Source organism: Trypanosoma cruzi, genomic scaffold (assembly GCF_000209065.1).
Source record: "Trypanosoma cruzi strain CL Brener 1047053516431 genomic scaffold, whole genome shotgun sequence".
NCBI lineage: Eukaryota > Euglenozoa > Kinetoplastea > Trypanosomatida > Trypanosomatidae > Trypanosoma > Trypanosoma cruzi.
This window is the reverse complement of record NW_001849402.1, coordinates 58590-69521: the sequence shown is the minus strand read 5'-3', so window position 1 is coordinate 69521 and position 10932 is coordinate 58590. Positions and strand designations below refer to the sequence as shown.

Here is a 10932-nt window from a genome sequence, read left to right as displayed (position 1 = left end):
GATGCGCCGCCTCAAATTCGCCCACGCGTGCAAGGGTCTGGACGCGTTTTGAGAGAAAACCAAACAATTTCTCATGATTGATGCCGGTTTTCGAAAAGGCGCTGATGATGTTTGCGACGCCCTTTGAATCCAAATACTTCGCATTCCGGGCGGCCTTCTGTGCCTGCATTTCAATCACCTCACGGGCATCGCGTGACTTCAGGGTAGCGCAGGCGGTGACGACAATCGGCAGGACATCGACGGTGATAAGTTTGTCATTCTTCAGGCAGTAGTCGATGCACTCACGTACGAGCTTCGCGTCACTCTCCATACCAAAGTACACGGCGGTGTTAAGAAGCAGCGCGACGGAGCGGGCGTCAAGACTTTGGCCGGCGATGGATGTGGCGAAAAGGACACGGCGTGCCTGCTGCGCCAGCATCGGGTTGCCGCCCCGTTCTTGATGTAATTTCTTCATCTGCAGCGCCTCCATCGCAATGTTGCGTGCGGAGAGCTGCGAGCCGCCCTGCGGATCACTCGGCAATGACAACTCCCCGCCGTGAATGGTGCCGATAAGTGAATTGCTCTGGCAGCGCACACCGAAAAGAAGCGCAGCAGCGGCAGCATTATTGGTGGTGTTAGTGGTGGCAACAACACGCTGCCGCAGATGATGATTATGATGCAGGCAAGTTCGCAGAATGCACCTCATCCTTCCTATCTAAAAAAAAAAAAAAAAAAAAAAAGATGTATCGTTGTTGTTGCTGTTGTTGCTTGTGGTGATGATAGTGGCGGTGGTGGTGCTTTTTTCTTTGTTTCCCCCCCCCCCCCGTCTTCTCGCACTGTGAAATGGAGGGAAGAAAAAAAAAAGAAGAGACATAAAAGAAATAGATAAAGAGAGAGAGAGAGAGAGAGAAAGAGAGAAAGAAAGGTCCATAAATAATAGAAAGACACATCCCCCTCCCTTCCTCCCACTCTTTTTCTCTTTTTTTCTCTTTTTTTCTTTTTTTTTAACACATGCACACACACACACACACAGAGAGAGACAGACAGACAGATATATATTTATATACGCCATGTCGTGACGTGCGTCTGTCGGCGTACGACATGTACGATACGTAATGACGTGTGGACGCCGAAGAGGGAGAGACAAATAAAGGATGTCTGCATGTGTGTATTCTACCACTTCATGGGAGAGTCGCTGCTGATTCCGCTGCTGCTGCTGCTGCTGCTGCATCCACACTTTTTGCGCGAAACACGGCGCAGTGAAACGGTGTAACGTACAACTCCTTCGGTATCCGCTGCAGAATTCGGTTCTCGCGACTGAGTTTCGTAATCGCGTCATTTGTTTCTTCGCAGCGTACCATAAATCCCTCTGTTTCAGGGAATAGGCGCTTCAGTTCCAGTTGCGACAAGGCAAAAGGCGGCCCACGTACCGTGTTGCCATGTACTCTGCCGGTGCGGAATATGCCCTCAACGTACATCACCCCATCCTCTGCAAGGGCCTGTCTCATTAAATAGGCGTAATCCTCACGCTGTTCGCGATTCAGGGATGTCATCGCCTGTCGCTCGTAGATGACATCAAACTTCACGTCCCGCAGTGGGCCTTGCCAGAGCTCCGGAGCGAATATGTCGCGCCAGTGCAGGTGAATACGTTTGTACACGTCGACTTCGAGTGCACGTTCGGTGCGTTCTACGCATGCCCGTATCGCCGTCTCGGATGCATCCACGGCGTCCACCTCAAACCCGCGCACCGCGAGTTCCTTCACGATTGGTGAATCCCCGCAGAGAGGCACGAGAGCGCGAGGCCGCCGTTTGCGATCTCGTCCGCGCTTAAAGGTGTTGCCGTCGTACATGTCCCGCCCAGTCACAGCACGCACAAAGTCAAATGGGCCGCGGTAAAACGTGCTTGCCGACTCACCAGCACGCCACAGCGGGTTGCCTTTGCGCCACTCGTTCTCCCACCACACCGGGGATGTGTGCGGCATGGCGGACGGTGGCAACGGCACAAACTTGTAACCGAGCATCTCACGGTATTCGTCCACAAGCCACGGGCCAATGAAGACAGCTGCACCAAGCAGAATACCGCCCACGACGATCCAGCCCTGCAGACGACTGGCGGTGATGGCGTGGGGCACCCAACTACGCCTTTTAACATCGCCATACCTCTTACGAAAGCGGTTTAGGAGGATTTGGCCTTCAAGCTCGTCGCCGGACGGAAGCGAAAAGCTGATGCGGCGCAACACACAACGCTGCATTCACAACACGTACGTTTTAACTACTTCTCACCACCAGTAAATAATAACCCAGACCTCCCACCCTCCCCCTCCTCCGCCGGTGTGTGGTGGCGGCGCCAGAATTGAAATGAAAGGGAGAAAAAAGGGCCATAATTATTTTTTTTTTTTTTTGTGTGTGTGTGTAATGCAATGGAGTGAAAAGAAAAAATAAGCAAATAAGTGGAAGGGCGGTGCGGTGCAGGGTCCAAACTGCATTTAAAACATTTACCCCCCTCCTTCTCTTTCCAATCGCATCCCCCAATTTTTTTTTTCGTTGCTGTTCCGTTTTTTCTTTTTTTCCAATCATTATTAATTCCTGCTGTGGGTGTTCTCGTTATCATCATCAGCATCATCGCACCCCCAACCATCATCTCATATTTACGTTAGCGAAGCGCGGCAGGGACACACTGCGCCAGGGCGAGCAGCACATAAATGTTGGCGTGGAACTCATGGAATGCCTTCCCGAGTCTCACGCCTACCATGCCATCCTCCTTGTGAAGTATATTCTGGTGGATGCATGCCGTGTAGTCGTAGGTGATGACAACATCCCGCAGTGCAGCTGCCATTCCAGGCACCTCCATCACCTCCAACGCATCCCTCTCAGCCTCGTCAATACACCACGCCTCGCCATCGTGCAATTTGTCGCCCAATGAAGGATGCACACGCAACAGGCACTGCTTGAACTCTGCCAGAGCAGTGGGAAGGGCATGATCTATATGGCGTCGATTGCTAAGCGTCGTTAGAGTCGAAAGCATACTGCGGTCGGCACGCAGCACAATGCCGCGCAGCATCGCAAGGGCCTCCAGAACACCCTCGTGTTCCTGACGAATAGCGAGAGAAGAACAGAAACGCGACGATGGTGATGCTGGCGGGGTGGTAGCGCCAGCAGAAAACACATCCAGAGCAGTAGTAGTAGCAGTAGGCATGGAGGTGGTGTGGGCAGCCCCCTCCAGACAACTCGACAGTGACAATGGCGGGGGTACACGCCGGAATGTCTTAGGGCCGCGTAGCTCAACGCCGGTGTGAAGTTTAATAAAAGGACGAGTTGTCGCCTTCGGTTTTGCTTTCGTGAACGAAGACGACGAGGTAAGAAGCAACGGCGATGACAGCCGGTGGGACCCAAACCGCGCTGCAGAGGATTCTTGTCTTCGCTGTGCAGCGATTGGAGTGCGGCTCGCCCCACGACTCATGCAGGACGCCACGGAAAAGACACGCGGCCCAGGTGACATCACATGCTCAGTAGAAACAGCAGCAGCCGTAGCGGTGTATATACACGGTGACGGAGATGACAGCACCCGCCGCTTCTCCTGCGTCAATCTCGTTACCCCTGATTTTGTCGACTCCGCCATGCATGTCGCGAGGGACTCGCCGCTGTTTCTTTTTTTTTTCTTCAGGCCAACACGCTCCAGGGCCTCGCTGCCTCCCCGCAGACTGAGCAGCAGACGACGCAATCGCAGGACTTCGGCTTTCAGCTCAATGACTTTCTGCAGACGGAACTCCGCAAGGCGATTGGCGCCGTCTAACTCAACCCGCAGCGCCCTGCCGCCGCCTGCAGCATCCATTTGCACAGGCCCAAGGATGCACAAAGGGAGAATTCCACTACACGACGACGGCAGCGGTAAAAGACGGGGTCCAAAGCCATTGGTGAACGAGAAGCAACAAAAAAAAAAAAAAAAAGAGGAGGTTTCGGTGAGAAGTGGAACCAGTCAAACCTAAAAAAACACAAAAGTGAAAAAGAAATACAAAACACAAAAGCTCAGTAATAGAAGGAGAGAGGAGGAGAAGAAGAAGAGCAGACATGCAGGCATCAGTCAAATGAACACACGGCAGGGTGTCAGGCCGCCTGCAGGAGCGACAGCACCTCGGCTCGCGTGATGGTCATTTCCATTCCCGCATACAAAGGCCAACGAAGCAATGTCTCCAAGAATTCAATCTTCTGCAGGAGTAATGTGGAGAAATGCTGCCAGACATGCTGCAGAAGTGCGCAATGAAACAATTTTTCCTCCTTTCGATCCGCAACATCGCGAAGAAAATGTTTTTTCATGCGACGAGAGCTGGACGAAATGCCGCTACGCACCTCCCGCGGTAAACATTGTAGAATACGGCCCATGGCCTCAACTGAGAGAGCGTTATGGTGCCGCAGCTCCTCGCGCGAGTGAGACTGGGCGAGGTCCTCGGCGACAAGCGCAAAGTTGCCAAACTCTGGAAAGTCCTTCACAAGTAGAATACGAGTGAGGTAAACCTCCTCGTAATGATCCCGTAGTCTTCGTGACGACTCGTATCGCTCCCGTAAGAGCTCTACAGCGTACGCGGTGGATGGCAAGGAGGTATAAAAGGTACAGAAAAATGCATGGTGGCGGTATTGTTGAATAATACCACGTTTGACGGGGTTGTTGTCAAGGCCCTCAAGCCAACTACTCGCCCGTTTTTCAATGGACTCAATAAAACTTAACTTTTTCTCCCTGCGTGGCTCTGTGCCGCCAAAGTTTGTGATGTAATTAAGTGCCTCAAATGTCTGATCCACAAAACTCAGAGTAATCGATGCATACTTGCTGCGGTTACAGACGGCAGGTGGCAGGGCGTTATGTACGGTCTCCATGTGGTGTATAAAAACAGGCAGTTTTGTAAAGCAACTTAACATCCCGCGGGGGTCCACCACGTGACGTTTTCGACAGGTGGCAATCGAGGTGGTTTGCTCCGCGATGCTCCTTGAAATGGTAGAGGAGACGACATGCTCCAGAGCCTGAAGCAAAATCTGGCAGAAGGAACTTTCTGCAGTCGGGGTCCCGTCACGACGATATGCACCCAGCATGGCCATAACCGGTACGGCATACAGTCGATCACACTTTTCCCCGCAGTACTCTGCAATTCCCACAAGTTGTCTTAATAAATAACATCCCTTTTCTGCCTGTACGGCGTTATTTCCGATAGTACTACTGCAACTGTGTTTGTTGTTGTTGTTTTTGTTTACACCAATCAATCCCACATCGCCATCTTGCGGCCAGGAATAAGAAGAAGAAGAAGCGCCCGCTTTGCTGGGCGGAAACTGCACTAACTTGTCGCCACCAAACAACTCCAGCAAGGACTCGTTCAATAACTTCGCTGGATTTTCCTCACATGCCAGTAAAGGATCATCATCGAAGGGTCTTGATAAACCACTCGTGTCATCCTCCGTTGGGGCCTTCTCTATAATCCCAAAACACTGCTGTAAAGTTTCCTTCTCCTGTAGAACAACAGAAAACGTGGTCTCAAGCACCATAGCAAGAGCTAAATCGGGCCGGAGTTTGCCAGCAAAAGTGCCCGTCCATCCAGATGCCAAGGAAGTGAAAGAATAAGAAGTGGCAGCAGCAGGAATAGCATTGGGAGTTGTCCCAGGAGTAGCGGCAGAAGTGGCAGCATCTGCACGGACGTTCGCCACATCGTAAAGTCGCAACCCTTCTTCTCGAGCTGTAGGCAACTCAAGGCATAATGTTCCATCTTCGCCACCATCTCCCTCGCCAGTATGTGGTGTGAGTGTCCAACTTGCAGCTGGTGTGGAAGCCACGCTGCTACCAACGCCCCACAATCGTCGCGGCGTCTCTCCCCCTGCTGCTGTTGTTATTGTTGCTGTCTCCATCCGGCTGTTAAGTGCCTCATCCATGGAATAATCCCGTGTGCCAAGAAGAAACGGGCCACGGGAGCCAACCTTCTTCACATGCGTCCGCATGTGTTTAAAAAATTTGTGCATTTCCAAAGCGTAAATGCGTTGCATACTCACACGATAACGACGAAGCACGGCAATATAACCTTCTAGATCAATGTACAGCAGCGCTGTAATTACATCACGGATATTTGCTAATTGTGCCATTAATTCCGAGTGTATCCGCCATACAAGCTGTCCCTTACTGCTGTAACGTGTGCGGTCTGCAAGATATGTCGTCTCGTACTTCCCAATTGTAGCAAGAATATACGCCTTTGAACGGTGAGCAATCATACGACGTTGCTCAATGAAAAATGCACGACGCTCCGTCACGGCTGTTATAGGATAATCCGTCCCTAATTTTTTATTCTGCAACAGAGATCGCATGTGTTTCATGGCGACCGACAACACCTGTGCATTGTTCCCTTCCGCAAAGAAATCCACCAAATCCTCATCTTTCACGCTCGCAAGACGCAATAATAATGCAGTCGTTTGAGGCGGAAGGCTCAATTGACCGCATAAACCCTCAAGATGTTCATGTAACTTTCGTAAATTCCGTTGTTTACGCTGCAATGTGTTGCTCTGATGCTCAATACGTTGTAATTGCTCCTTCTTGGACAGAATTTGCCGTGAGTACTGTGCAATACGGGACTCAAGCTCCTCTACATCACCAACGAGCTCAACAATGCGGGAGCGCACTACCTCCCATGCACCAACGGACGCCAGAAGTACCTCCACAGACGACAACTCCGCCTCCTTCTGCCGCATGGACAGGGACTTCTCTGTGCTTCGTATGTCATCAAAACCGTGTCGCCCAAGAAAATGCTGCAGCCGCTGCTCATCCTCCGCGGTCAGAGCACGGCGTTTCTCATGCCGCAGACTCTTCACACGAGCCGCAGCGTCCGCCTCCACCTCGGCGCCCAGTGCATCGGTCAACAATGCCCGCACATCCCTCGAGACGGTCGTTACATTTGGCTGCAGGTCACGCTGCACTTTACGAACGGCCGCAACGAACATCTCCCGTTGAATGTGTGACTCGAAGGCAACGGATATCATGCCACTCCCGCCAAAATTAAAAGTAGCGTCAAAGCTGCCGTCATGGCTCACATCCACAAGGCGTGCCACAACAAACACTAACTTCACCTTCACCACACGCCCTGATTCCACTCGCACAACATTCAATGTTGTCTGCGATACAGACGATGGAGACGATGGCGTGGAAGGTGCAAAGGGACGGCACAACGCCAGTAGACGTGCCTTCGATCCCTTATTGGACGCCCCACGCCCAATAACGACAACACTCTCACATGTCAACACCTCCTCGTGGCGCTGCCGAAATACAAGCTCCACAAGCGACCGCAACTCATCCCCCGTTGTGGCCATTTGTTCGCACGCGCCTCTTCTTCTTTTACTCTCCCCTTTCCCTCCTGCACTATATATATATATATATATTGCCTTTCTTCTGTCCCTCTTTCACTCCTTTTCGTTTTTTGTTTTTTTTTTTTGCTTTTCTTTGACGAAAAGACAACAGTGTAAGAAATTCAGAAAGCAAAAAGAAAAAAAAAAAAAAGAAGTTGGGAGATTTTCAAAAGCAAGAAAAAAAAAAACATATATCCCCACATAGATATTTTTTTTTCTTTAAGAAAAAAAAAAAAAAGGCTTCTGTAAAGAAACAAAGAGACAAAAACAAGAAATAAAAAAAAAACAGGAAGAAAGGGATGTCATCGTAAATGCGTGTCTTTTTTTGTTTTGGATACGATGCGGTCAGACCCACGCAAAAAAAAAAGAGAGAGAGAAAAATTTCTCTATGGAGTACATGTACCTATGTATGTATGTATATATATATATATATATATTTCATCTTTTGCGCTTATCAGAATACCGACGGTGTGGGAGGCAGCGGCATAGGAAGAAAGAGCATGTTAGGTACGGCCAGCTGCACGCGAGTCTCCTCAAATAACACAGTGCCACTGGGATCCACTGGGCCAAAAAGCAAACTGTCACAGAAGTGTTGCTGAATGTCAGGGCCACTGCGAAGACGCTCCTCCTCAAGTGCCGCATCTTTTCGCCTTGTAAAATTCTGAAAGGTCGCGTTCATTAAATCATCTATAATGGGCTGTTGTTGCTTTTGTTGTAGTTGTTGTTTTCGTCGTTTCTTGCGTTTATCACCATCCTCTGCACTCTCCATATTCCCATTGGGGCGGTCCTGCAGGCGAGGTACCGCTGCGGCAAACAAATGTGTATGTAGTCCGTGCACAGGGAGTTTTACCGGGTAGCGGTACCTTAATGATTCTGCCTTCAACAAATGTGCCTTGGTGTACTCTGCGTAGTCAAACTTTGCCTCTTCCAAGGCCTGGCGATGGTCAACCAAAATCCTTGAGCTCTGGCTCTCCGGCTCTGGCAGTGCCGCGGCATCTGTGCAGCTGTTCTCAACAATATGACGTGCCTTCCTTGGATCCATGCGTCTGCCGGCTCGTAGCCCGTTAATGACTGCAGGCGGGCCCAATTCGGTCCCGCGTAGCAAACATTTCAGAGCACGAGAGCACGCAGAAGATGTGGAAACGGGTGGAAAAGGAGCGTCCTTCGCCTTTTGTGCAGTCGCAACCACCCCGTCTTCCTGATGCAGTTGCGTTCCATCCCGGTGTGCAGAAGGATCCGCATTGAAAGGACTAGTATTAGTAGTAGTAGGAGTAATGGTGGTGGGGGTGGCGGCTGCGACATGAGGCACGGAGTGAGAGTTCATTTTGGGTTCAATTTGCAGCGGCGCAAGAATAACACTCCGCGCAGCATCCGCCGCACCAATTGTACCGGCCACAATGCTGATGCTGCTGGGTTGAAACGAATGCTCAGAATACTCGTCATCATGATCATCATCGACGCTATGATTCACCTCGTCCTTCTCTTCATCCGTATTGACAGAAATAACAGCCACCGATGCGGATTTATCAACGCCACGCACGGTTATAACATGATCCTCCGTTGCCGTATCGCCATGGGCAACCACAACAGCAGCGGTGGCGGTATCCGTACTCTTCGTACTACTACTGATATGAATAGGGTTTACATGAATTGTCCTCTCACTGTGAGAAATAGACCGCAGTAACGGGACGGCATTCCCCTCTGTTATTCCATCGCCAGTCGGGTTGCCTAAACCAGCCGTACTTTTCTCTAGCTTCACCGGGTGACACGATTCAGACCAAAACGCAGAGGAAGTTGAAGAGGCCTCGTCTCCCACCTCAACCACAATCTCCTCCTCATCACTCATCCTCACTCGTTCGCCAGACGTCGCCGTCCCCGCTGCTCCTGCTTCTGCTTCTGCCGTCGTTGTCGTCTTCACCCATCTGGTGTCTGGAGGCCGCATGTGTGGCTGCGGTACAAACAAGTTTTCTACCTCTTCTTCTTCCTCCTCTTGTCCCTCCATCATATCCGCTTCCCGTGGAAGCAGATCCTCTATGGTCCACTTCCACACATCTCCGGCGGACGTTACCACCACCAGTTCTCCGTTTTTAAGTATCTGAATACCAATGACGGAGAAACCAACATCAAATCGCACACGTTCCACAGCCTCGCCGTTTGTTGTTATCATGCTCGCAAGAAGGACTACACCAGAGGCCGTACCCAAAGCCATGAGCCCTGCACAGCAACTTGCACAGCTGATTTGCACGTCAAGGCGTAGCAAAGCAGTACAGATCCATGTAGAATTAGCAATTGTTGTAGCCGCCGAAACATCCTCCTGAGCTGGCGGTGGGGAATATACGGAAAGAACACCTGGTAAACACAACACAGTAAGAGTGTGACTCACCTGCGAGTTGGCAGCAGACTGAATGGCGACTGCTGGTGATGGCTCGTGTGGAAGTGCGGCAACAACTTCTCCTGACTCAAGTGTCAGAACATAAAAGTGGTAGTCTGCTGATGAGCAAAATACATAATCGCGCTGCACGGAAATGCAGAGGACTGTGTCACTAAATACCGGTCGGCGCCAGAAAAGTTTTGCCCCCGCCGCTTCGCATGGAGCCCGCCAAAGTGTCACCTGCCCACATCCCTCACCGCACACCATATAATCCCCATCGCAAAAAACCACACTGGGGCGACTGTGAAATCTCGCAAGGACCTCCACCGTACCATGTTCCATGTCAGCCAGAAGCAATTCATTTGAGTATGCAAGCGAGTAAAGCAGGTGATGTCTGCCTCGTGCGGTATAGAGGGATGGCACAAGGGAAAAACACCGCAGAAGTGACTCCAGTGGTGTATCGCCCAAATGGCTGAGAAACAGACGAAAGGCGCCGGTGTCAATGTTGATAAGTTCCACGAAGCCACCTTTTGTCGTCACGGCGATGCAATCGTGTAAAATGGAACTGGCAGAGACACGAACCACTTCGTGGCGGCACCGCTCAAATCGCTCCAGCAGCGGCTGGTCTGCCCTCTCAAGGGTATCCAACTCGCGCAGCGTCACTGCGGAGGACATTCCCCGCTCTCCCTTTTTACTTATCGTTTTATATTATTATTATTATTATTATTATTATTATTATTACTCTTTGCCACCTGCCACTACCAAAACAAATGGCCGATTCGGCCCAAATGAATGGAGAAGAAAAAAATTCCCACAAACAAATAGAGAGGGAAAAAAGAAGCATTGGAAATGAAGTAAACATGTTTCTTGTTTGTTTGGTTTTTCTGTTCATTTTTGCTTCATTTTGTTTCTTTTTTTTTTTTTTTGGATATTTTTTTGTTGAACCAAATTCACAGGATTTCTCTCCGTTGTACCGCTGTCCTTGTTGTTGCTGTTGTTTGGGAGGGAAGAGGTTTACTGCAATAGTGCGGGTAGGCGCAACAACATTATTGTACCCTGATATCCCATTTACCAAATATATATATATTATTTTTATTCCATTTTTGCTTTCACTTTCTTTCTCTATGTATATTTTTGTGTGTGTGTGCGTGTGAATTGTCCTCTTTTTCTCTTTTCCCTTTTTTTTTTTCTGTTTTTTGCTTTTTGTATTTTTG

At 50.1% G+C, this 10932-nt stretch overlaps 5 protein-coding genes across 5 annotated transcripts, besides 15 other annotated features; all 5 read right to left on the bottom strand.

Annotated features, from left to right (window-relative positions):
• Tc00.1047053506321.359 (hypothetical protein, conserved) lies at positions 1-685 on the bottom strand (the record flags this gene model as incomplete). Its single annotated transcript, XM_814317.1, has 1 exon — positions 1-685. A coding segment is annotated over one exon (685 nt), but the record flags the coding sequence as incomplete, so codon positions are not given.
• Positions 1-10932: part of a sequence feature (heterozygous, non-Esmeraldo-like haplotype) that runs on past the window's edge.
• Positions 697-719: a microsatellite.
• Positions 869-904: a microsatellite.
• Positions 951-985: a microsatellite.
• Positions 987-1011: a microsatellite.
• Tc00.1047053506321.350 (hypothetical protein, conserved) lies at positions 1161-2231 on the bottom strand (the record flags this gene model as incomplete). Its single annotated transcript, XM_814316.1, has 1 exon — positions 1161-2231. One exon carries the CDS (start codon positions 2229-2231, stop codon positions 1161-1163), a length of 1071 nt encoding a protein of 356 aa, XP_819409.1.
• Positions 1174-1208: a microsatellite.
• Positions 2360-2381: a sequence feature (AT_rich).
• Positions 2633-3811, bottom strand: Tc00.1047053506321.340 (hypothetical protein, conserved; the record flags this gene model as incomplete). Its single annotated transcript, XM_814315.1, has 1 exon — positions 2633-3811. One exon carries the CDS (start codon positions 3809-3811, stop codon positions 2633-2635), a length of 1179 nt encoding a protein of 392 aa, XP_819408.1.
• Tc00.1047053506321.330 (hypothetical protein, conserved) lies at positions 4084-7311 on the bottom strand (the record flags this gene model as incomplete). Its single annotated transcript, XM_814314.1, has 1 exon — positions 4084-7311. The coding sequence occupies one exon, from the start codon at positions 7309-7311 to the stop codon at positions 4084-4086; it is 3228 nt and encodes a 1075-aa protein (XP_819407.1).
• Positions 7380-7443: a sequence feature (A-rich).
• Positions 7569-7643: a sequence feature (T-rich).
• Positions 7752-7784: a microsatellite.
• Tc00.1047053506321.320 (hypothetical protein, conserved) lies at positions 7802-10393 on the bottom strand (the record flags this gene model as incomplete). The annotated part of the gene is made up of 1 exon (XM_814313.1): positions 7802-10393. One exon carries the CDS (start codon positions 10391-10393, stop codon positions 7802-7804), a length of 2592 nt encoding a protein of 863 aa, XP_819406.1.
• Positions 8044-8082: a microsatellite.
• Positions 10425-10459: a microsatellite.
• Positions 10582-10659: a sequence feature (A-rich).
• Positions 10792-10815: a sequence feature (AT_rich).
• Positions 10882-10932: part of a sequence feature (A-rich) that runs on past the window's edge.